The following is a 27593-nucleotide window of genomic DNA, read 5'->3' as shown; positions in this document are numbered from 1 at the left end:
GTCTCCAAATGAAGGGATCATGGCATTATGACATCTTGGGTTAACTACATCTCTGATTTCATCTCTTCAGATAGATATTCAAGAGTTAATTTTTCTTTTTTCAAGAAAAGCAGTATTTGATTGTTAGTACAATTATAACCCAGAGTGATTCCAACCCAAAACTTGCCAGTTGCGTCATATCCGAAACAGAGCAGCTGCGTTTTTGGTCACATTATGGCATTCTAGTATTTTTGTTTCTCCTACAGAACAAAACCAAACCCCTAGCTTACTGAAATAATATGTGCCAACATGCAGAGCCAGGGCCATTCTTCTGCCCAGATACACACAATTCTGCCCCATTTCCTTTTCTAAGTTCTGATTCCAAATTCATATCCTACTAATCATAAAATCAACATTATGTGTAAAACAGAGCCTTTTTACGGCTTACCTTGTCCATGTCTATTAATGTGACAGGAATGTTTCTTCCAACTACCACCATCACTGTGCGACCACAGTTATCAACACCTGCGAAGAGGAAATGTGATCAGCACCCAGAGACTTTATTCCAAGACTGGACTCTAATGTTATAAAAATATTCTACACAAATATAAAAGACTGCATATCAAGAACTTACGTTTTTTAAATTTCATCTTCAGATGTCTTTCACTATGTGGAAAACAATACTTTTTTTTTCTTTAGCTTCATGAGGTTTTGATGACTGCCCTTACTTTTAAGATAAGGCTTCTTACAGGTTTTAAATCAGGGACAGCCAAAGTTAAGGCTGCAGGGCATAAACCTTTTTATAAATAGCTTTTTGTTTAAGTTCACTCCAACTTTTAATAACATTAGTGATCCAGGAAAAACTACTTGGAACTCAACTCTGAAAATAAACAAGTACTGTCTGAAAAAGAAATTTAATGCAGAAAAGAATGGAAATCTGAGAACTTTCACCATCTCCATCATATATTTATGTAAGGTTTGAATTTTGTATAGCAAGTGGGTGACATTTTTAAAAGCAGAAAAAAATGTTAAAAAAGGTAAGAAAAAGGACATTAAGAAGAAATAAAGTTGGCCAATGTAGAACTACAAGATGAAAATTTGTAGGTTGAGATGTTATTTTTACGATCGTGATGATGAGCAAAAACTATCTCCATTAGTACAAAAACATTTTTTTCATAGATAAAATGAACAAAATCAGAGAAAAATGAAGTTTCTAACAGCATGCTAGGGAGAGTCCTTAATTAGTAAAAGTTGCTATGTCCTTAAGCTCACCTGTTTGGTATAAGGCTTTTAGAGAAGCAATATCAGATAGATCCTCAGATCTTGCTTGACATAACCAGCGATTATAACTAGAGAAATAAAGGACATAATTATTATAATAACTCCTTGTAAATTAAATTTACAAATGGAATCTGTTTCTATCTTTCCCTAAAGAATGAGATTTTATTGTAATGTGCAAGGAGTTAAGGAGGTCATTATATTGTGCAGAATCTCCACTAATGTGTTATTGATAAAATAAACATGAATGAGTTACTGAGTAACTAAGAGAGGAAGGTGTTCATACTAAATGATTTAAAAAAATCCTTTATGATCAAGTGAAGACTACTCATATTAATGGCAAAGATACCAAGTACTCCAATTAACAGTTTTCAATATTATCTTCCTTTACTAAAAAACATGCAAACAGAGAAATCCTAAAGCAAAAGCAGTTATCTAGAAGAGATGTTCACTCATCCAACAATGACTTGGTATTGAGAATCCTACAGTGAACAGACATGGTCAGTGCCCTCAAGGAGTTTACTTTTTATAACAAAAACAGGTAAGTGTTGAACATGTTATGTGGACCACAAAGGAAATAGGTAATTTTATGCGGGAAGTCTAGGCTTATTTAATGATTAATCAAGTCAGTTGCACTGATAATGCATATAGCGGATCCTAGGGACTACAGCTTGACTTTAGCTAAGAAGGCATTAAAACTGGAAGAGAGGACGTCTGGGTGGTTCAGTCATTAAGCATCTGCCTTCGGCTCAGGTCATGATCCTAGGGTTCTGGGATCGAGTCCCACATCGGGCTCTCTGCTTGGCGGGAAGCCTGCTTCTCCCTCTCCCACTCCCCCTGCTTGTGTTCCCTTTCTTGCTGTGTCTCTCTCTGTCAAATAAATAAATAAAATAAAAAAAAAAAACTGGAAGAGACATTAAAGATCTCAAAGAGGGTAAATGACCTGCAAAAGGTTGAGCTAATCTTAGTTACCAGCCAGTTATTGGTGGAGCTGAATTTGAAGCTGTACTCAGATCTCCAGATTTCTGAAAAGGTCAGTATTTTCTACTATTTCATACCACTTTCTTAGAATTCAAAGGGCCACTTATTTGCAAAAAAAAAGCTTTCAAGGCACTGAAATGCATGAAAAGCAACTTTGAAGCATCTAGGTCACATAGGGCAACATACCATAACATAAGGAAAACTAAACCAGGAGAGAGGGAGACTTGGTTTCTAATCCTATCACTTTCTGTGCAACCTTAGTAAATAAAGCTATTTCACCTCTATGGACCTGTTTCCTCATCTGCTAAGTGGTGTTTATGTAGAACATTTTTCAGCTATAAAGTACAATCACATAGCTAAGGATATTTAATAGAAGCCTATTACATTTGGATTGTAATGAACATGTGATGATAAAGCCTGCTAGTATCACAGAAATTGTTACTGCCTGTGAAAAAAACACTTGGTATCACATAGTTCCACAGTTTTCCTTTTTAAATTTGGAACCTTAGGGCTCCTGGGTGGCTCAGTCTGTTAAGAGTCCGACTCTTGATTTCAGCTCAGATCATGATCTCAGGGTCTTGAGATCAAGCCCCAAGTTGGGCTCTGCACTGGGCATGGAGCCTGCTTAGGATTCTCTCTCTCCCCCTTGCCCTCTACCCTTCCCCACTTCTCTAATAAAAAAAAAAAAAAAAAAAAAAAAAAGGAAACTTGCCCACCTATGTAAACTGAAAAGTCAAAGAGAAACAGCTTTAAATTTTGATTTAAGACACAATTTGCAAGTCAAGAGAAGACCTATGTTTATGGTAGTTCTCCTTATCCATATGTTGTGTTCCATATTTTTACACAGAGTCAATTCCTTGGTTATTCACACTAAATCCCCAATCGTACTGTTTTCTAATTGTCTTATGATTGAATCATCTTCACAAGACTGAACAGAATGCATCTTAAGTGGCTTATAAGCATCACAGGTCCTAGCACAAATCATGTAACAGGAATTCAGTAAATGTCTGTTAATTTCTATACTCCATTCTTGAATTCACTAGTTCATTTTTCAAGGATGTACTGTGTTCATGCAAGGGCCTGCATCATAGTACGGACTCAAATCTTTGTTTAGTGAAATAATAAACATGAGTATTATTCAAGATATTTTGTGGGGCATCTGAGAATAATAAAAGGTCCCTGGCTTCAGAGTTTAAAGTTGAACACATCAGATAAGATACATAAAGAATTAACTCTGTGGTAAAACAGAATGAAACAAGCAATCCAGCAGAGGTCTAAATATTCTATCAATATGCTGAGAGGAGGACCGGGAGGGGTAGGGTTGGGAGGGCAGAGTGAGGGGGAGTGGAGTGGAGGCAAGGTCCAGATATGGAGAACTAACTGCTCCTCCTTCTTTGCACCATAAAGATTTGCACAAGGCTTCACCCACTTACGGCCAGTGTTTGTTTCTACTCTTAGACAACAAGATAGGGAATACATCTTATTTGTCTCTATATGTCCAGGCAATCTCTAGGGTTACTGCTGATGCTGAGTAACAATGTGTTCAATGAACTCTGAAAAAATTTTTTTTCGAACTGAATTCAGGTGCACAAAACAGAATTAACCTTGGTTCAAAACATGCTCATCATGGGTACACACATGGTTTTCTTTAAAAACTAGTTATCTAGGGGCGCCTGGGTGGCTTAGTCAGTTAAGCATCCGACTCCTGATTTCTACTCAGGTCATGATCTCAGGGTCGTGAGACTGAGTCGGAATCCCGTTCCACCCTCAGCAGGGAGTCTGCTTAAGATTCTGTCTCTCCCTCTGTCCCTCCCCCTGCTCTTGGGCACACTCCCTCCCTCTCTCTAAAATAAATAAATAAATCTGCAAAATGTTTAAAAAACTGGTTACCTAATTAGTTATTTTTATTGAAATAATAAGCATTCTGAAACTTACTGCCCCAAACAAAAGCTAGCACCCTCGCAAAAATCTATCTCTAATCACGCGGTCATTCCCCTTTAATTCCAGCCCCTGCCCCCATAACCAGTCTCTGGAATTGCCCATCCATCATCTTCTTGCTTTCCTTTTTATATCCTTTTGGTTCATCTGATGTATTCCTAAAATGTGTTTTTGAAAAAGCTTATTATAATGTATGTAATCTTTTGGGTCTTACTTGTTTGACTTACTAGACTGCTAAGATCCATCTATATCATTGTGTGGCAATGTTGTTCCTTCACCTTGACAACTATATGATGTATCTGTACCATATGAAAACTATAGTTTTTTTCATCCACTCTCTTACTGGTGGGCACTTGGACTGTTCCCAGGTTTTTGCTCCTGTGCATAGTGCTATGATCAACTTACTTAACATGTTTTCTGGTATATGTGTGCCTGACTTCTTCAAGTGCTAGGTTATAGGTATATTCAGTTTTAGGAGATAAGACCAGACCTCTTTTCCGAAGTGCTGTACCCATTTATACTTCTACAAGCAATGAATATGAGATCCTGTGAATCCATGTCCTCAACACTTGGTATCAGCAGATGTTTTAACTTTTGCTAATCAGGTCTGAAATGGTATCTCATATCTCTGGTCACTAATGATGCTGAGATCCTGTTCATGTTTAATGGACATGTTTCCCTCCTCTGTGAGATGCCTGTTCATATTCTTTGTTTTCTATAGGGCTATTTGTTCTTTTCTCACTTACTTGTAGGAATTCTTTGTATATTCTTGATAGTAATCATTTGCCAGTTATGTTTACTGTGAATACGCCCATTCTATAATTTCCTTTTCACTTTCTTTAAGATTCATTGCCCCACTTGCCAAAGTTCTTAATTTTAATATAGTCAAAGCTATTTTTTCTTTTATAGTCAATGATTTTTATATCCTGTTTAAGAAACCTGTTCCTTTCTCCAAGGTATAAAAGATATTAGTTTACAACTTCTTCCATGAGTTTTAATTTAAAAAAATAATTAAGTCCTTAATCTATCTAAAATTGACTGTAGTCCATGGTGTGAACTCTGAAATAGCATGAACTCTAAAATGTTTTTAACCTTGATCTGTGATTAACAACTTGAGATCCTAGAATAGATCCTGGTTGGCAAAAGCAACATCCATATGAGCATGTTCAAGGGGAGAAGGCCTATAGCTTACACGAGATTCTTAAAGGCTTTATGATTCAAAAAAGGTATAGTATCATTGCTGAGACAGTGGTGCTGCTCCAGTTCCTAAGGATTGTGATGAATTCTAGGGCAGCAACTCAGGACTGCCATCTTCATCTGTTTCTTCTTTATTCTTATTAAAGTCTCCTTCATTCCCACTATGGATCATGTAAGTTTGATTTGACTATCTAGTCAGTTTTTTTTCTTTTAAATAAGTATATGGGAGAAGGGAATAAAAGCAAAAAAATGTTAGCTTTATCTCCTCAGCCAGTAGAGAAACAATGCTTCATTTCCCTCATCTATTCAAAAAGTATTTTAAAATTTCCATTATATCTCTTATAAACTGCACCTCATTTTTTATGGTCGTTTCTGCATTTTATTTCAATAAAGATATATAATCTTTTATCCCAGTCCAACAATCAAAAGCCAAAAAAGGAAAACATCAAATCAAAATAGTTTCTTGTTTTCTTAGAGCTTATTCCAAATAAACATTTCTATTACTTGTTGGGTAAACTATAATAATCATAGGTAAACAGTCACACAAAATATTTTGGCAAAATGGCAGCAAAGGTAGCCACTACAGAGCTCTGAAGGCAGAAATACTAAGTAGACAGTTTCTCAACAGGCTGCAATCAACTAAGGCTGGTTGCTGTCCTCACAAAGCTAATAAAAGGCAATTTCTTCCAGTTAATCAATTACTGTCTGCATGCATAGCCACAGGTTGAATGATGAAAAAAATTTACTCTAAAAACTCTTAAAAGACTAATGACTAACCTATTTGTGTACAACCAATAGCCTGGATTTTGGAATCAACACAAGTTTTTCCTGGCCTGAGGCAACTGCTCCCCACACTGGACCTAGTTAGGACCCTTGTATACTTATTGCATCCTGTAATTTAAAATAAATTATTCATATAATAATTAGTTTAACATTTCTCTCCTCTGCAAGATCCTAAGCTCCACAAGGGCTGGGGCTGTAACTGTTTAGCATGTCACTTTATTATGTTTTCAGCATGACACTTGGCACGTTGGTAAGGGCTCAATAAATAATAATGAATGAGATAAAGTTTTTATTGTGGGAAATGACTTAAGAGTTGTAGGCAATTGGTCGTAGGCTGACCGAGGAACACTCGTGAAAAAGTTACTGTAAAATAATTTTAAGAGTTTTAAAAGCTCTATCTTTGAAAAAGAATATTGCTTCCTAATTTTTGTAAGTAAGCCAACTTCTTCCTTATGATATACCCAAATTAGTGTCACAGTTGGATAGAAAACCTAGAAATATTAATAAAGAATTACACAACATGCCTAATTTTTTCAGATGAATTACCACACAGAGACAATGATGTGGCAAGGCAATGCCATGAGAGCAATGATCTGACCCCATGTAGTCAATCCATGGGACCTTTAATTTACCGATGGAAGAATTGAAAGCTTTCTTTTTTTTTCTTTTTTTTAAGATTTTATTTATTTGACAGAGAGAGACACAGCGAGAGAGGGAGCACAAGCAGGGGGAGTGGGAGAGGGAGAAGCAGGCTTCCCGCTGAGCAGGGAGCACGACGCGGGGCTCGATCCCAAGACCCTGGGATCATGACCTGAGCCGAAGGCGGACGCTTAATGACTGAGCCACCCAGGCGCCCCAGAACTGAAAGCTTTCAATCTGATCAACTAACATAATTAACAAAAACCAGACTCATTATGTGTAAATAAAGCCTTATGTAGAAAAAATAAGAGAAATAAATTTAAAAAACCCCACAGCCTACAATCTTAAACATTTAACACATGGCAGAGTTTGCAAACAGATGACCCATAGCTCAGTTATATCATATAAACTCCTAAACAAGTAGCCATCAATTCTCAAACTTTTTGGTCTCAGGGACCTTTTATGTTTATGTCAATTATATCTACCAATATTTACCATATTAGAAATAAAGGCAGGAATTTTAGAAAAATTATCTGTAAATCTAAGAACAATAAAAAGCTTAATGTGAATATACATAACTTTTTATGACAAAAACTGTGTTTAGGGAGAAGAGTTAACACTCTTTTAACATCTTTGCAGATCTCTTTAAGTTCTGCTGGATTCTCACATCTGCTTCTGCATTTAATCTACCGCAATGTCACATGGTACGTAGCCTCTGGAAAACTCCACCAAACACTGTGAGAATGGGAAGGAAAAGGGCAAATATGTCTGAGTAGCATTATAAAACTAGTTTTGGTTTCATAGGCTCCCTGAAAGGGTCTCTGGTTCCTTGACCACACTTTCGAGCTGCTATTATTCTGGAGTATTCTGCAGCACAGCTATGAGAAAGCACCTCATCTTTAATCATCACAGGCACTGGACACTTATATGGGAAACCTGAAAACCTTTTGATTCAGACGTAGCTTATCACTCAAGAGAACTGTATGACAGAGGCACCGAGCCTGTTTATAGTTCAGGCTTTGGGAGCTCCAGGCTGTGCTCTTCTGAGAGTCAGCAACTCTGTGCTGACTACATGTGCATGCAGCCTGACCACCGTTCAGAACATACCCCTGACCTCTGAAGGCCGTGTGGCTCACTCATGAATTTCACAACAGAAGGACCACCTTATTTATCTGGGTATGTTTCAGTACCTAGAATATTATCTTGCACAGAGTAAACATCTAATGTCTCCTGAACTGAACGGAAACTATCGACTGTGTAACAAATATGAATCTCAAGATCAAAGCCCTCTACCAATAAGAACAGTGCTTTCCGGGGCACCTGGGTGGCTCAGTCGTTAAGCGTCTGCCTTCGGCTCGGGTCATGATCCCAGGGTCCTGGGATCGAGCCCCGCATCGGGCTCCCTGCTCAGCGGGAAGCCTGCTTCTCCCTCTCCCACTCCCCCTGCTTGTGTTCCCTCTCTCGCTGTCTCTGTGTCAAATAATTAAATAAAATCTTAAAAAAAAAAAAAAGAACAGTGCTTTCCATGCTGTATTCATATTCCTTCCTAGAACCTATCCCGTTCCTGAGGACTTCTTTCCAGAAAAGAGGGAATAGATTTATTTTAATACTGGCTTGAACTAGTCATTATTAAGAGAAACACATTTCCTCATTAAAGAGAGAAAGAGACAAAGACAAGTCTCCAGTCTAAACACAAACTTCAAAATTTCCACATTATCTATACCACTCACGGAGAAATGAAAAAGGTAAGAGGGGTGTGTGTATGTGTAAAAGAGAGAAAGAAAGAGAATAGGTTGGCTGATTTGAGAAAAGTGGTAACAGTGCAGTTCTTTGTATATGAATAAAGAAAATCTCTAGTCTTTTGCCAACCTGTCTGAAGTTGGTTCGTGTAAGTGGGCTTAAGAAGGTGGTCGAGAGGGAGATGTGCCACAATAGCCACTTTGAAGGCTCTTTCTCAATGAGCTGTAACTCTGGGCAAGCTCATCTAGGGGATCACTTACCCCCTGAAAAGTAGACCGACTAGATCAGTGATTTGGAGCACAAAAGAATCACCTAAGAAACGTTAGAAGATTTCTGAGCCCTTTCCACAAAAGTTCTGATTCAGGAAGTTTGGTGTGGGGCATACACATTTTTAGCAAGCAGCCCTGGTGATTCTAATGCTTACAGACTGTGTACTCCATTTTGGAAAACTGTATCAGATGATTACTCAAACTCCTTTCAACTATAAGGTACTGATGAGAGACCACAGACCAGTGGTTCTCAAAGTGTGGTCCACAGTCCTGACGCTTGTTAAGGGGGTTTGCAAGGTCAAAACTGTTTTGACAGTTTCACAATCATACTGAAACATCATTTGCCTTTTTCACTGTGTTGACATTTGCACCAACGGTGCAAAAGTGCGGTTAAGTAGACTATTGGTGTCTTAGAATGAATCGAGGTGGAGGAACCAGATTGTACTAGCAGTCACTGTGTTCTTCACTGCCAAAATTCTCACAGGAAAAAAAAAAAAAAAGAAAGAAAAAGAAAAAAGCCAGTTTTATTTAAGAATGTCTTTGATGAGGGGTAAAAATTATTAATTTTATTAAATCAACCCTTGAAACACATCTTTTTAAGATTAACGTATCATAAAATGGAAAGAACACATAAAGCACTTCTGCATACCGAAGTATGAGGTTGTCTTGAAGAAAGGCACTGTATGACTTGTAAGCTAAACTCATTGTTTTCATGGAACACTGTTTTTCTTCAAATAACGACTGGCAGACAAACTGTGGTTATTCAACATGAGTATGTGGCAGATGTTTTCTCAAAAATGAATAAATTGACCTTGTCATTTCAAGAAAAACAACCAACAGTATTTCTTGCCAGTGATAAAACTTGAGCTTTAAAAAACATACATAATTTTGGAAAATTTGTATCCATCCCCAGAAGCTTACAGTTTCTAATACTTAAAGACTTTTCTGATGAGATCAGTGGCAATATTAACAAATATAATTTTTTGATATTGTGTAATGAAATGTATCATTATTTAGGAGATCTGAATAATTCAGTGAATCAATATTTTCCAGAAGACAACGCACCGTGTTATAAATTCATGCTGTAAATTCCCATTATAAAATCCATTCAAAGAGCAGGATAGAACAAACATTTTAATATAACAGAATATAAAAATTTATGGATATGCTTTGAGATTCCATATTACAACTAAACTTTAAGAAACTACCACTTATCAGGGTGGCTCAGTCGTTAAGCATCTGCCTTCGGCTCAGGTCATGATCTCAGGGTCCTGGGATCGAGTCCCGCATCGGGCTCCCTGCTCAGTGGGAAGCCTGCTTCTCCCTCTCCCACTCCCCCTGCTTGCGTTCCCTCTCTTGCTATCTCTCTGTCAAATAAATAAATAAAATCTTAAAAAAAAAAAAGAAACTACTACTTATCAAGTTATGTTATAATATCAAAGAATATCACAAGTTATTTGAAAAGGCTATTAACATACTCCTCCCCTTTCCACTTATATATCTGAGTGAGGTTAGATTTTCTTTATATACTTCACCCAACATAACTTATTCCAAACATTTAAACATTTGCAAAAATGTAAAATAGTGCCATATCTTCTCACTCATTTTTTAAAATAGTTATTTTTCAAAAAAACATGATGGGTTATTTTTATTTATTTATTTATTTTTCCCTGTGAAGATTTATTTTATTATGTCATGTTAATCACCATACATTACATCATTAGTTTTTATGTAGTGTTCCACGATTCATTGTTTGTGTATAACACCCAGTGCTCCATGCAGTACGTGCCGTCTTTAATACCCATCACCAGGCTAACCCATCCCCCCACCCCCTCCCCTCTAGAACCCTCACTTTGTTTCTCAGAGTCCACAGTCTCTCATGGTTCGTCTCCCCCCCCGATTTCCCCCCCTTCATTTTTCCCTTCCTGCTATCTTCTTCTTCTTTTTTTTTTTTTTTAACGTATAATGTATTATTTGTTTCAGAGGTACAGGTCTGTGATTCAACAGTCTTACACAATTCACAGTGCTCACCATAGCACATACCCTCCCCAGTGTCTATCACACAGCCACCCCCCCCCCCCCCCCCCCCCCCCCACTCCAGCAACCCTCAGTTTGTTTCCTGAGATTAAGAATTCCTCATATCAGTGAGATCATATGATACACGTCTTTCTCTGATTGACTTACTTCGCTCAGCATAATACCATGATGGGTTATTTTTAAATAAATTAATAAATAATTTCTCATATGATAAATATTGGTAGGTACAAACCATGTAAACAAAAGCTCTCTGGAGTCCTCAACAATTTTTAAGAGTGCAAAGGGCACCTGAGACCAAATCGTTTGCGAACCACTGCCTTCGACTATAAAAAGGTACTCAGACCTAGCAGTGCATGAATCACAAAGTGAAAAAGTTTCAAAATATATACAGATGCCAAAGTCCCAGTCACGTGAGGGACAGCCCCTTCATTGTATTTAAAGAAAAATGTTTGCCAAATGATTCTTACACATGACAAACTTAGAAACCACTGAAACTATCATGGTGATTGTGACAACCTTTGAAAAAGCTATTCATTGCTGCCCCCTAGTGGCAAATTTGCTTTCATTTCTAAAAATAAAATCTGAAAAAAATGAAGACCAGAAACTCAGCCAGACACAACATTCTAATTCTGTAAGGAACTCCAGAGGTCATCTAGTCCACTCCCAGTTTATAGATGGAGGCTTACAACAACTACACATCACTGCAATATACTGTGATAAATGCTATGCTTTGGTTAAGTACAGGGTATGAAAAAAAAATACAGGAGGAGGCATCTATTCCAGACTTCTCTTCCGTCTATCCTGGCTTATCTTCAGGAAGATAAATTTCCAGAGGCAATTACTGTTAAGCTGAAACCTGGGAAATGGGCAGGAATTAAAGGATGAGGGTATTCCAGTCAAAAGGGATGGCAAGTACCAAAGCTAAAAGGTAAAATAGACCATGATTTGCTCAGTACCGAGTAGAACAGCAGTGACCAATTTCAAGAGCTTGCTAAGTACCAGGTGCTCACAACAACCCTATGAGATGTTAACCTCTCAACCAACCCTATAAAGTAATGCTGATATGAACTGTTTAGAGTTTATCATTTTTTTTCCTTTAGAACTTTTTGAAAAGCAGCTAGCTTTCCAAGGACTGTTAATCCTGGGAAAAGCTTACCCAGAAGTACATAAGCTACTTTCCTTTATGCTTTAAAAAGGACTTATTAGGAATTGCTTTAGAAAACACCATAAGCTACCTAAGAATAAACCTAACCAAAGAGGCAAAGGATCTGTACTCTGAAAACTACAGAATACTCATGAAAGAAATTGAGGAAGACACAAAGAAATGGAAAAACGTTCCATGCTCATGGATTGGAAGAACAAATATTGTTAAAATGTCTATGCTACAGGCTGAGGGAAGATGGGAACCGAGATCAGTCCTGAGCTCTAGCTGCCACCGCTCTTGCTGCTGCTGCCTCATGGGCAGGTCTATTTCTAGGGAAATTTAGGAGGTTCTATTTTTAATCCTCTCACCTTTAATGTGTAACTACACTGTTGCATTTGAAGACATGAGATCAGATTCTGAGTTCTAAAGAGAGCCTTTTTATTAAAAATATATTTTAGAACAGGTTGAACGTGGGCACATATCCTAGAGTGCTGTTTTCTAAGACTAACAGCCACCACAAGAGATTTTGGGGTGGGAAATTTGTTTATGAATATATTTTATGTATCTTTTAAAACTTCAACTTTTTAATAAGTGAGGGAAAATTTTTACATGTGAAGTGGTTAGATCTTAAGTGTATAGTTCAGTGACTTATGACAAATGTTTGCACTTGCATAACCAACAGCCAACTCAAGATAGAAAACATTTCCTTCAACCCAGAAAATTCCCTTGTGCCCCCTTCCAATCTTTCCCCACCATCAGCAACCACTTCTTTAATTTCTGTCACTATGGATTACTTTTGCTTGTTCTTGAACTTCACATAAATGTAATCATATAGTATATACCCTTGTGTCTGACTTGTTTGCTCAACAGAGAGTTCTAGAGATTTATTTATGTTGTTGACTATATTAGTTCATACGTTCTTATCATGAAGTTGTATTGCATTATATAAATATAATACAATTAATTTATTCCTTCTCCTATTAATAGACATTTGGTTTGTGTACAATGTCTATTATTTAAAAAGCTACTAAATACATTCTTGTAAAAGTCAAAAAAAAAGAGTCTATGCTACGCAAAGCAATCTATATATTCAATGCAATCCCTATCAAAATACCATCAACATTTTTCACAGAGCTAGAACAAATAATCCTAAAATTTGTATGGAACCAGCAAAGACCCCGAATAGCCAGAGGAATGTTGAAAAAGGAAACCAAAGCTGGTGGCATCACAATGCCAGACTTCAAGCTCTATTACAAAGCTGTAATCAAGACAGTATGGTACTGGCACAAAAACAGACACATAGATCAATGGAACAGAACAGAGAACGCAGAAATGGACCTCAACTCTGTGGTCAACTAATCTTTGACAAAGCAGGAAAGAATGTCCAATGGAAAAAAGACAGTCTCTTCAACAAATGCTGCTGGGAAAACTGGAGAGCCACATGCAGAAGAATGAAACTGGACCATTGTCTTACACCATACACAAAAATAGACTCAAAATGGATGAAAGACCTAAATGTGAGACAGGAATCCATCAAAATCCTAGAGGAGAACACAGGCAACAACCTCTTTGACCCTGGCCGGAGCAACTTCTTGCTAGACACATCTACAAAGGCAAAGGAAACAAAAGGAAAAACGAATTATTGGGACTTCATCAAGATAAAAAGCTTTTGCTTGGGCACCTGGGTGGCTCAGTCGGTTAAGCGTCTGCTTTTGGCTAAGGTCATGATCCCAGGGTCCTGGGATCAAGCCCCACGTTGGGCTCCTTGCTCAGCAGGGAGCCTGCTTTTCCCTCTCCTCCCTGCTTGTGCTCTCTCTATCTCTGTCTCTTGCTCTTTCTCAAATAAATAAATATCTTCAAAAAAAAAAAAAAAGAAAAAGAAAAAGCTTTTGCACAGCAGAGGAAACAGTCGACAAAACCAAAAGACAACCTACAAAATGGGAGAAGATATTTGCAAATGCCTTATCAGATAAAGGGCTAGTATCCAAGATCTATAAAGAACTTATCAAACTCAACACCCAAAGAACAAATAATCCAAGCAAGAAATGGGAAGACATGAACAGACATTTCTCCAAAGAAGATATCCAAACAGCCACAGACACATGGAAAAATGCTCAACATCACTTGGCATCAGGGAAATACAAATCAAAACCACAATGAGATACCACCTTACACCAGTCAGAATGGCCAAAATTAACAGGTCAGGAAAGGACAGATGTTGGCTAACATAGGAGAAGGGGGAACTCTCCTACACTGTTGGTGGGAATGCAACCTGGTACAGCCACTCTGGAAAACAGTATGCAGGTTCCTCAAAAAGTTGAAAATAGAGCTGCCCTATGATCCAGCAATTGCACTACTCGGTATTTACCCCAAAGATACAAATATAGTGATCCAAAAGGACACGAGCATCCCAATGTTTATAGCAGCAATGTCCACAACAGCCAAACCATGGAAAGAACCCAGATGTCCACCGACAGAAGAATGGATAAAAAAGATGTTGTGTATATATATACAATGGAATATTACTCAAACATCCAAAAAAAAAACATCTTGGGGCACCTGGGTGGCTCAGTTGGTTAAGCATCTGCCTTCAGCTCAGGTCATGATCCCAGGGTCCTGGGATCAAGCCCCACACTGGGCTCTGTGCTCAGTGGGGAGTCTGCTTCTCCCTTTCCTGCTCCCCCTGCTTGTGCTCTCTTCCACTTTGTCAAATAAATAAATAAAATCTTAAAAAAAAAAAATCTTGCATTTGCAACGACATGGTTGGAACTAGAGGGTATTACGCTAAGCAAAGTAAGTCAGAGAAAGACAATTATGATTCCACTCAAATGTGGAAATTAAGAAACAAAACAGAGAAGCATAGGGGAAGAGAGGGAAAAATAAAACAAGACAAAATCAGAGAGGGAGACAAACCATAAGAGACTCTTAACCATAGCAAACAAACTGAGGGCTGCTGAAGGGGGGGCGCGGAGATGGGGTAACAGGGTGATGGACATTAAGGAGAGCACAGGATGTAGAGAGCACTGGATGTTATATAAAACTGATGAATCACTGACCTCTACCTCTGAAACTAATAATATACTATGTTAATTAATTGAATTTAAATTAAAAAAGAAAACACCTGAAAGAAATGGAATGGCTTTATAAGGTCCTTGGGATAAACCAGGGAGAAATAAAGTGCTTTTAAATTTAACAAAACGATAGATTATGCTTTAATTACAAATACAGTAAAGTAAAAACTTCATAACTCTGTCTTTCCCTGTTTCTACATTTAGAACCTAACTTCACCGAGAGGCACTAAAATTACAGCAGGAAGATCAGGAGCTCTGAAATCAGATGTGCATCTGAACACTGGTTTCATCACATATTAACTGTGACCACCGATAAAATTAACTTTGAATTTGTACATCTACAAAATGGGGATGATCTCCTCCTCCATGGATTGTCATGAAGAATAAATAAGAATACGTTTTATGTAGATCATTTAGCAGATGTAGGCTCCTTGCTTATTTCTCCTGTCCTTCTATGTCTATCAGGCCAAAGGGGTTTGCCTTACTTTCTTTGATGCTGCTTCTGCAGGGCTGCCTCTGATAACTGTCCCTGAAGGATCAGTCTTCTTTGCTTGTCAATATCTCCTTCCATTCGAGCAAAAGCATGAGAGCCGATGAAAGAGAGGTCAACTCCCAAGCCTTCAGCCTCCTCTTCTTGGCTGTCTGTAACAAAAATACTATAAATAGAGAGCTTACAACAAAACTTGACAGTAAATGCTACATTGTGAATGCTGCAATAGGGATGACTGTGACATAATCAAAAAAACTAGGGCTGAGGGTATATTTTTGAGAATCAAACTGAAATCAGATTCAGGTATCTGAAGAACTGAAATAACGCAAGAAACCACCTGTCCCTGTGTGACAGAAGTTTTAGGAATACATGAAATCAAATCAAGAATGACCTGGGTGTAATTGAGGAAGGAAAGAGCAGAATGTAATGATAAGCAAAAAGATAGAATTAATTACACTTTATGTAGGTTTAAAGAAGGGCTATAGCACTGCATCTAACAAAAGAGAAATATAAAGAACAAATGTTTGGGGTCATTTATCGAGAACTACTTAAGGAGGGAACACATGATAAATTGACACAAAAACTGGAGTCCTTTTGTCCGATAACTCTCAATGGCAGAAGGCTGGACCAGGACTGCAGAGTAGGATCCACATTCACTAAGATATGTTTTCATTCTAATTTAGCATCCTGGTTTTCTGCAGTGGTCATGCTGACATAATCATCTGACCCATAAGAGTTCCAGTTTTCACTACAAATTATTTCTAATCTATCCAGATGATCATTTTATGTTTGGCTAGAAGTCAGTACTTTGGGAACAGGTCATCTATCTCTTAGTGTGTTCCCCACTGCTTTACTAGCTTTGTTTAAAAAAAACAAAAAAACCCAACTTTTTTTTCTTAAACAACAAAAAATGCCTTGGACCATGGGGAGCTTCCCAAGGCAATGCCACTACTTGAAACCCAGTCAGGTGGGCCATCCAGCTGGGACTTTCTTATATCTATTTCACGCTCCTTAAACTGTGACAGGCCAACGGCTGAGAAGAGTGTGCTTTTACGAAAAATACCCATGAACAAATCAAGTAAAACTGATTTTACATCTATTTTAACAGACTGAACATTCTAACTGAAAATATTTATGAATACTAGGTCTTACATCTATGAGGTAATTAAGCACTCTTTGAAAATGGTAGACACAAGGAACCCTTTGGTTAATGAGTTAGCCTAATCTACTGCCCAGAATTACGATCTCAAATTGGGTTAGCAATTATTACTCCTTGTCATACAAAATGCATTTATGCATTTAGGAAAAACTATATTCTACAGTGGTGGTCATGATCATGAGGATTCCCAAATAACTCTGGGCATACCCTAAAGTACATGGGTAGCCCTCCAGCAAAGCTTGGTTCAGACATTTCCTAATGGTACACCACTTATAATTCCCTCCATTTGACTTAAGGCTGTGTACTGGTGATAAAAAGGAGATGAGCAGCCTTCTACAGATTTTAACTTGATGCTCATTTAAAAGTGTTCATGGTAGGAATCTCATAGTAATTCCTAAGCTGCCGAATTTTCAGAGCAAGTTCTAGCACTGAGGCTTGTGAGGCATGTCTCCATAACTCCACACAAGGAGTTATGACCTTAACCGTGTACCCATGAAGATCATTATTAGCTGTCATACAGCACAGATTCAGAAGGGCTCCCATCCTACTGTGCTCTACCATTGCTTCAAATTACATGAGAATATAACCTAAAGAAACAAAACAAGTGTTAATGGTATTCTTGTCTTAGTATTTAATGTTAGGTCTGGCTTTTGGAGGATATTGTTAAAGCTGCTGAAAATTTTAGATGATTATGTACTTGATTACTGTCTCAACAGGGTCCTGCATACAACTATAAACTTCACGAGGATGCAAATGTTGTTATATCCACCTCTGGATCTCTACTGCCTCAGACTTGATGTTGTGTGTGTGTGTATAAATATATATATTTTAACTTAAAACACTAAATTTTAACAAGAATAAGACTCTAAAAACATCTAAGTTGGTCTTGAATTTAATGTCACACCCATAGAGAGCTCCCCGAAGGTAGACTGAACTTTCTCCTTATTGGTGGTGTTTTATCAGTCCCCGATAAAAGAGGGAAATTAAGAAAAGCAGAACTCACCCTCCGGGGCACCAGGTTTTTCACTTATTCTAATCTGTCGTTCAGGTACCACAGGCTCCCCTTCTGCATTTCCAATATCTGCAGGTAGGTATGGCAATGATCGACATTCCTCCTTTAGTGACCTTGGGAAGTACAGAGGTAGCAGCTTTTGGTAAGTAGCCTGTGTCAGAAAAGCAAGACATTCTGTGAAAAATAATGAAGTAATGAAGCACGCGAGCTTAGTGCTGTTCCAGACACAGTGAAGAAAGCCTCCATCAAGAATAAAAACCTAAGCTCAACTAGATGCTATCTGGGACCCTCAAGCAGTTCTTTTTTTTTTTTTTTTTTTTAAAGATTTTATTTATTTATTTGAGACAGAGAGAATGAGAGAGAGAGAGAGAGAGAGCACATGAGAGGGGGGAGGGTCAGAGGGAGAAGCAGACTCCCTGCCGAGCAGGGAGCCCGATGTGGGACTCGATCCAGGGACTCCAGGATCCTGACCTGAGCCGAAGGCAGTCGCTTAACCAACTGAGCCACCCAGGCGCCCCCTCAAGCAGTTCTTATGTTAAAGGTCAGGATACTGTCAGGTGGTCAAGTTAAACGTGACTCCCATCCTGGCAACTTCAGGTCAGCGAACCTGGAATGCATAAGTCCTGCCACTCCTGTCCTATTGTCATTTGCCCCTCCCCAGGAATATCTTTATTTATTCTTTATTTATTCTTCAAGTTTATCACCTCCCATAGAAAGCATTTCCTAACCCTGTGCAGGCTGGAGTTCCTATCTATTCCATACCTCCATTAATGCACTTACCATAATTATCATAACTTATCTGAACTGTCTGTCCCCACCAATAGACAATGGATTCCTTGAGGACAATGACCCTCACTTGTTCACTGGCGTATTTCCAGAATCTAGTGTAATAAACCTGGATGCTACAGACACTCAATAAAAGATCACTGAATGAATAGGTTAACCAGATAAAACAAAAAGAGATAGCAAACAAGCAAATGTGCCTCATTTTAGCAATTTCAAAAGTATTTATATATCATGTATATAGCTATTAATACCATGAATGGATATTTCACATGTGTTAACTCATTCATCACTAAACTCCTGTGCTGTAAGTACTACTAATACTCCTATTTTATCAAAGCACAGACAGGTTAAGTAACTTGCCCAAGGTCACAAAACTGCAAAATAATACAAGCTGAACTGGATGGAGCATACTAAAACTAAATAAAATTTAAAAAGGGTTAAAAAAAATAAATAAAGCCATAAAAAAAATAAAAAGGGTTAAAAAAACACCTCATTTTCTAAAATGGCTCTAAATTAAACTGAAACATACTAAACCTAATTACACACAACAAAGCAAAACATAAACCTCACAACTTAATCAATGCTAGTCACTAGGCTAGGCTGTCATGTTTCCAGGCAAGGTAGACCCAAAGCTTTTCCAGCACAGCAATTTTCTAGTTATACTGCCCAAGCACCCAGTACTCAGATTATAAGGTGATGCCTTGAGAGGTTTTAAGAGCTAATACAGGGAGCAAAGCAGAACAACTCCACCTTGTAAGATTTCACTAAGTGAAAACAGTTTAGCAGTAAAAACATTATCAAAATGCTCCTTCTTGACTTGTTTTTAGTATCTAATATGCGTTCGTTTCAACAAAGGATGGTAAGCCCCACTGCCAAATACATACACAGATACCTAGGATTTGCCTGCTGACAATTCAGTAAATAGAGAATGATGAGACAAAGGCAAACAAGTAAAAATAAGATTTAAGCAATGAAACATAATTACAAAATACCTCTTCTAGTTCAGAGACAGCAAATACTACTTTTTCAATGGTCTCCCCATGAATTTCTAGGAATCTCCTTACAGTGCCTAAGGAAAGGAATAGAAAAAATGATTCAATAAATAAGAAATACCTGTGTGAAGAAAATTCAAACTCTTCGAAGTTTTATTTTTATAATGGATCACTACTCATTTCAGTCAGGTCTCTGCTCAATGACACCTCATCAGTGAAGCCTGCCCAGAGTACCATATTTAAAAATCCTTCTCTGATTTGCTTTCCTCCAGAGCAAATATTATAGACATTTTGTGGAGTTTCTTATTTTATATCTTCTCTGCCCTCCCTACCCCATCTGCTAGAATGAAAGTACCTCAACAGCAAGAGCTTTATTTACTGCGTTATTGCCAGCTTCTAGAACAGTGCCTGGCCATAGAAGATGCTGATTCCAGACAATTCTTCCTTACCCAGTATATTTTTATTCCCTGGGGCCTCTCTCTCTGACCATTTAGTTAACAGTATTCAATGACCTACTCAGCACTGCATCCCTGTCAAAATCCCATTGACCAAAGGTGAATTATTTTTTTTTGATTTCTATGTTATCCCGATTCTTCCCTATCAATTTCCTATCAATGAAACCTAATGGCCTTTTCTTAGTCCTTACCTCACTAGAGATTTCATTAGCTTTAGTTTTATGTGCCCATGCCCTACCTTTTAAAATGCTGTCCTCCACGTTTCTGCCCTCCACATTTATTTTCTTGATATATATATATATATCAAGAAATAGATCAATTTTTGATATCAATTCTTGATATCATCAATTCTTGATAGCAACATCATCAATATCAAGAAATATATATATATGTATGTATATTCTCTTTAGCTCACCAATTTGCTGGCTTAGCACCAATGTAAATATTTATATTCTCAAATCTTTATATTCTGTTTTCTGAATAAAAGAGCTGAATTCCCTACTGCCTACTGGGCATATCTGCCCAGATAACCCAGAGGCCTCAAACTCTGAAGGTCCGAAACTGACCTCCATCTTTTCCAGCCAAAATCAGTTCCTCTACCCATATTCTTTTTTATCACATAGCAACATCAAATCACTCATCCAAGCTCAAATCCTGAATTTTTTTAACACTTTTTTCACCTCTTCCTTCATCCTGCATTTTCAATGGGTTCTCATATCCTTTATTTCTACTGTTATTTCTAACATCCATTCCTTCTCTCTTCCAGATGCTCTCAGGATCTTAATGCTCATGAAGCCTTCAGCAATAAGCTCTTGTTTTCTTGTTTCTCTCTTTTCCAGGTCTATATATTCACTGTTGCTTGAGTTATCTTCCTTCCCTTGTCACCCTCCTTACTAAGTAATTCTGAGGCTCTGCACTGCTTGTAGATTAGGATCTAAGTCCCCAGCAAGGTTCGCCACACTTGGACCTCAACTGGCCACCCCTCCAACCCTGCCCTTTAGTCCTATTTCCCACTATTCCTCCCACAGGCCTTACTTTCAGCAAATTGGCTTCTTTGCTGTACTCAGAATATTCCACTTAACTTTCATGCTACCCTGCCTCTGCTTGCATGGTTACCTTTGACTAGAATACCATTCATTCACCATGACCTTCTATTAGTGAAGTCCTACTCATTTTTCAAGATCCAGTTCAAGGCCATCTGGTTTGTACAGAACTCCATCCTTCCTTGTGTTCCTTCTATAACCGGAATGGCCCTCCATTTGTGAACTTCTCATTGCATTTTATAGCTAGACTGTGAGCTTTCTGAAGGCCAAGTATATCTTACATTAATATTACCAGAACCTAGCACATCTTAAGATATGGCAAACAACTGTTCAAAAATAATTAGTAGCTGAAGTAACATTTTATGGGTCTGGTTATCTACATATTGCCTACCTTGTTTACTACTGTATCTCGAGAATCTAAGACCCATTTGTTGAAGGACTAAACTATTTAGAATTCTTCCTCTGTTAGGTGACAAATTTATTTTTCATTTCTCTCTCTATTCTGCTTTAATGATTTTCTAAAATTGAATTTTCCAAAAGGGATTTTCTTTTATTTTGACACCAAGGTTTTTTTCTTTTTTTTTAAGATTTTATTTAGAGATAGAGTGTGCGCGACCGTGTGTGAGCAGGGGGAGGAGCAGAGGAAAAAGGACAAGCAGACTCCGCACTGAACACGGAGCCCGACATGGGGCCCGATCCCACGACCCTGAGCTGAAACCAAGAGTTAGACGCTTAAGCGACTAAGCCACCCAGGCACCCTGACACCAAGTTTTAATTAATGTTCACATATAGTGGTTTCCCAGCATACAACTGTAGGATTTCCAATGGAAGACAAAATACAATACCAGAGAGTAACCAAACTGAATTCCCTCAGCAGAATTCATTAAGAAAAGTAATTCTGCAAAAAGGAGAAAAGAAAGAGTGATGTCATGGCTATAATATTTTAGTACCAACTGCCAATTCAAATGGTTTCTTTCAGAGTTTCATCTGTGCACTATTCTTTGCAACCAACCAGGATGTCATGAACCTAACTTTTACTGAAAACCCTTTAACTGGGAGAATGACATCTGGGGCATTAAAATTCCCAACATGGAACCACAATAAGAACAAACAGCGTCATCCTTTTTCTCACCACTGTATTCTCTTTTATATAGCACAGGGTCTCCTACACAATCACTCAAAATTTTGCTGAATTAATAAATAACCTGATAAATTTATTTCAATGCAGAGGTTTCTTTAGGCTTCTACTGGAGAAGAATTGAACTGTACATGAACCAAGAAAAAAAAGACAAACAGTCTTGATATTATCATCTATCAAGAGGATATTCCTTAGGTTTCAAATGAAATAAACTTTGGTAATAGTTTAATAAGTAGGAAAGAGTTTGGTACTAAGGACTCAGAGTTACATTTATTAGATTTGTTCTTGGCCCATATATGCTGCAAAAGTATACAAGCCATTGATTTCCCAAATGCTCAGAAAGTGTGTGAGCAAAGGTCACAACTGTTTATATGTATTTTTTTTAATGAGATGCTACAGTTTTACTATCAGATTTAAGGTGCAATAAGTCAAATAGGCCTTATATAATATAAGTTGACTTGTCCATCTTTATGTTTTCCATTTCATTTGTGCTAATTCAATTCTTAGAAATTGCTTCATCTAAGTCCCTTAGGCCACTGTTGATTTTCACCTGCTCTTACTACAATTACTGCTCAAAGTTAACACCTCTAGGGTAAATCGAGTGATTTATCAAGTGATTTAGCTTGGGAAACAGAGCTGGTGAGACTGGTAGAATTGGGATCAAAAAACAGTCTTCTGGACTCCTTTTTCAGACCCTTTTCTATAAAATGTTGCTTCCTCTTTGAATTCTGACCTATATGATTACTTTAATAAGAAATAGAGACATAAAAAAAGACTTAGCTCAAGGTATGGGATGATGGGGCAAGGACTAAGGAATCAGAGAATGTCAAGACCTGCCAAGAGCTTTGCCAAAAAGAATTATACAAAGGCAGGAACTTTGCTTTGGTAAGGCACCATTCAGAATATATGCAGAGTATCGATAACATATGAGTTTCCTACTGAAGTAGTTCTAACCTCAAGCATAATTGAATTATGTAGTATAACAGAGAAGTTACTAGACTTGGGAGTCAGGAAATCTACATAACCTTGAGAACATGATAAATTTCTGAGCTTCTTTATTTGTAAAATGGACACGTGAAACACAGGGCTGTTGAGGAAACAAAATGGAACTTCTTTATGCCTTTTTAAAACACGTATTTCTTAAGCAAGTATCATAGGTAAAGCATTCCTGATGTATGAAAGCACTGGAAATGCAAAGATGAAAAGATTTCTGCTCTTCAAGAAGCTCAGTCTAATATATATAAATCATAACTATAAAATATTAAATTTACTATAAGATCCTTGACTTCTAAATCTTAAGTCTTAGAAGTAGCTAATTATTAAATAAGATTACTTATGTCATAACTGACCCTAAATTCTAGGCTATAGACTTATAGGCTAATAATAATTTTATACATTGGAATATCTCTGTAATTTTTTGGTGGATATAAGACTTCCAGCTCCTCCTCTTTAAATTCTAGAGATAGAAAGGGGTCTTAAAGATCATTTGATGTAGTTTTCCTCTTCAATGAGGAGTATCTGCAACAGATGGTCATTTAGCTTCCGCATTAATATTCCCAGTGACAAGAAGTTCACTTAAAATACCTTTCCATTACAGAGTCCTATCTCAAGTGGGACCAAGTCTCTTTCTTTGTGACATAGTCTTTGACCTGCCTTCTACCATTGGAGGTCTTATCTACAATCCTTACCAGAATCTATTAGCTTCCTGAAATTGCACACAAATTCCCTCTATATGTACATTCCTCTGGGGAAAGGGTCCACAGCTTTCCTTCAGCAGATGCTCAATGTAATTTACGATGGCTCCCAAAATAGTTCAGAACACTGCTCTCAAAATGTAGCATAGAATAAGCTCACAATGAGACTCCTTTAGACATTGAAGATGAGAACCATATATGCTAAAACAATGCATGGTCTTCTTTAGGAGAAATACCACTAATGTTTCAAACTGTTTGCTCTCCAGTTTGTCAGTGTCTCATATTAGACAGGACACCCAGAACTACATACAAATGTGTAGATGTGGTCTGAACCTGCATATAATACAGTGAGATCATGGGTTCTCTCGAGCTAAACATCCTATTTTTATATCACATATATGACATTGTCTCATTATGATTGAGCCCAGTCTTTTTTAAACCTCAATGCAAGGATTTATACTCAAGTAGCACCTGTGAAAGCTGCTGTTTCAACTACAAAGTGCTATATAAATATTATATTATGAAATCTGTTTTGGATTCATTGTTACAGCCTGTTATAATTATTCTGAATATTGATTCAAATACCCAATGCGTTGGCCATAGTTCTTGGCTTGGTATCATTTCCCAATTTAATAGGCAAGTCTGTAGGAGAAAAGTGGAGAAAACATCAACCTGAGAAAGTAAATCGAGCTCAGCAACTTAATACAAAGTTCTTTCCAGGATGCCATGATCTGTTCATCAAGAGATCTTCTTCAGCTATAACTACTTAACTAGTTACAAAAAAATCTGTAAGACTCAATTTATGTACAGCATCCCAATCCTACTTACAAAGTGCTCAATGTATGCACAGCATCTCCAATGTTACTTACGAAGTGCTATGTGTGTTGCATCCTCTAAAGGATAACCTCGTTTTGCAGAATTGATGACACAGAATCCCACAGAAGACATTGATTGCTCTCTGCAATCAAACAGAAAACACAAACCACCAACATTCATAATACATACATATGTAAATAATTTAAAAATGCAGCTCAACTTCTCTTTCCCTACCCCCTCAACAAATCTATTATAACAGGTAATCCACTTGCACTTTTTAATAATTACATCAATATTATAATTGTACCATTTGGGGGAAATATATTCCAAGTAAAGACTGAGTAAAATGGGAACAGGTTAAATTCTTTAGTCACCCAAATCCCCAAACCTGCTAAGTGTGTGAAGATAATTAATTTTATCTTCAGAGTCCTCTTATGTGATTTAAATCCCTCAAAACTGACTTCCACAGCTAGGTTTCATTCTGAAGCGGGGGCCTTTCACAGTATACGGCATGCTGCTTCCAGGAAGTGAGTAAGCCGTACTTGGCCAGCTGAAGCACGTTTCTGTAGCAGCTGTACAGGGAACTCTCAGCAGCTGTGCGGTAGCGGCTCTTGTATTTAGGTCCCACCGTGTGAATGATGAACCGGGCAGCTAGATTAAATCCTTTTGTCAATTTGGCTTCACCTGTCCGGCAACCTGGGAACAATGGAGCGTACATAAGTCATGGAGGTGTCAAGAAAAAAAAAAAAGTCAACAAACAAGGCATGAAACAGAAAAGTAGTAAGAATTTTGAGAAATTTCAATTAAAAATATGGATTGAACACAAACATTTATCTCTGTTCCCAAAATGACAGTGAAGCAATACAATAGGTATAAAAAACAGAGACAAAGAGAATGGGAGAGGACACGAAGCAGATAGGCATCATCAGAATTTTGGAAGGCAGAAAGTCAGTGGCCTCGAAATAACTCATTTAGCAAGCAGAGAAACCTAACTGCTCGTAGAAATAGGGTCACCAATATGAAGCAAGCTGGTCTGTACTGAAAGGCAGTGTTGGATTCAAGATAGACTGCTTTGATTCAAATCTTGAGTCTACCACCCTCCTGCTGTGCTACATGGGCAGGTGCTTGGCCTCTCCATGCCTCATTTTCCTATTTAATGGGAATACTACTGGTACTTACTTCACAGGTCTAAATGAGTTAATACATGCAAAGTACATACATGCATTATCTATTATTCTTATTGTTGTTATTATTACAGAACAGGAGAAAGGCTCAAAAAGTGGAAACCTATGTACTTCTAAAAGCTATGACGTGAAGTGGGACTAAAGAGGGGAGGCTGAGTTAAATTTGCATAGAAACAGTCAAATCTGCAACAACCTTTTCTCCAGCCAGCACAGCGAGGTGATGATTTATCACCATAGCAGCGGGAAGGTTTACTCTCTAGAGATGCTGAACTAGAGTTTCTGAACCCCAGAACCTCAGGCGTGGCTGAAAAGATGGGATTTAGTTAAAGTGTTACACTCAACAGTGATAGCTCTAGCCCTCTGCTCCTAATTGGCTTCTGAAACACAGACACCCACACTTACACCCCTGAAAGATTCCTTTCCAGGAAACTAAGAGGCCCAAACCAAAGGACTCACAGATTGTGACAACTAAACAACAAAACAACAGGGCTCCTGCTCATCCTCTGCTTCTAGATCCACCAAGCAGTAACTCTTGCCCACGCACACAAAGCTTCCCTTCACTTTCTCAGTTCCTCCCTCATAAATACAATTGGCACACTGACACTCAAGGATCACCAGGAAGCGAGCAAAGCCTCTGGCCACAGGGGTGTCAAAGCAATGCTCAAAAAAGAGAGAATGCAACTCCCAATACCATAATCACTACTGTCAGAGAGGTAAGAGAAGATATAGTATCTCTGAAACAAAACCAGAATGTTGTAAGAAAGAAATATTCAGAGAACAGGAAAAAGTGCTTATATAATTTATAGCCAAGTGAAAAACATGATAGCAGTAACAAAAAGTTCAATTGGTGGGTTAAAGCTAAAGTTAAGGAAATCTTCCAGAAAATAAAAAGCTGGAAAATAAATAATACATGAAAATTGGAGGATTAAACAAGGAGGTACAACATCCAATAGAATTTCTTCAAAGAGAGAACAGAGAATACAGAGGGAAGGAAATTAGGAAAGAAATAAAACAAGAAATTTTCTGGAACTGAAAGATAAGTTTCTAGACCAAGGAGCCCACGGGATACCCAAACCACACCAAGGCACCTCACTATGAAATTGAGAACACCCGAAATAAGACGAGATCATAACGTTTCCAGAGAAAAAACCAGTAACATACAAAGAATCAGGAATAAGAATAGCATCCGATTTTTCAAGAGCAATAATAAAAATTGGAAGCAATGCCTTAAAAAATCTGGAAAATGATTAACAATTTAGAGTTTCATTTCCAACCAAACTTCTAATTAAGTATGAAGGTAGAAGATCTCAGCAATTTTGCCCCCATCCATCCTCAGAAATCTCCTGGTAGATTTACTCACAAAAATTAAGGAGTAATCACAGAAGAGAAAGGCATGAGATCTAGAAAATGAGGGGACCCAATCCATTAAATAGAAAAAAGGATTTCCTAGGATGTTAACTGTACAACAGGCATAAAGAACAGTCTAGAGAGGAAAGAGGATGGGGGATTCCAGGAGGGACCTTATCAAGAAAAAAATGGAGCTGAAAGATAAACAGAAGTTTTGACTTTATTGAGAGGTTTACAGTTAAAGTCTGGGATTGAATCAATAAGTTAATTAATTAGAAAATTAAGTAATCAGATCAATAACTTAGAGGAAAATAATTGTACAAAAAGAACACTAATCAGTTTTGTAATCAGTGGCGAGTAATATTTATACATTCATAATGTTAATGCTGAATGCGGATTTAATAAAAATTTGACAGGCCAA

General features: G+C 37.7%; 1 protein-coding gene across 4 annotated transcripts in view; it reads right to left on the bottom strand.

The window, feature by feature from the left end:
- Window positions 1–27593, bottom strand: part of GDAP2 (ganglioside induced differentiation associated protein 2) — a 63686-nt gene that overhangs the window by 18150 nt on the left and 17943 nt on the right. For 3 of the 4 annotated variants that reach the window (XM_032420615.1, XM_032420641.1, XM_032420622.1), the window contains exons 4-11: window positions 25184–25337; window positions 24695–24783; window positions 24411–24467; window positions 19496–19572; window positions 17709–17868; window positions 15542–15698; window positions 1252–1328; window positions 428–504 (exon numbers count right to left, since the gene is read on the bottom strand). In XM_032420615.1, coding sequence (XP_032276506.1) covers window positions 428–504; window positions 1252–1328; window positions 15542–15698; window positions 17709–17868; window positions 19496–19572; window positions 24411–24467; window positions 24695–24783; window positions 25184–25337 — 848 coding nt within the window. The remainder of the gene's footprint in view (window positions 1–427; window positions 505–1251; window positions 1329–15541; window positions 15699–17708; window positions 17869–19495; window positions 19573–24410; window positions 24468–24694; window positions 24784–25183; window positions 25338–27593) is intronic. The other variant, XM_032420631.1, reaches the window with a different exon arrangement.

This window comes from Phoca vitulina, unplaced genomic scaffold (genome assembly GCF_004348235.1).
Source record: "Phoca vitulina isolate PV1807 unplaced genomic scaffold, GSC_HSeal_1.0 scaffold2, whole genome shotgun sequence".
Taxonomy (NCBI): domain Eukaryota; kingdom Metazoa; phylum Chordata; class Mammalia; order Carnivora; family Phocidae; genus Phoca; species Phoca vitulina.
This window is presented reverse-complemented; position numbering and strand designations above follow the sequence as displayed.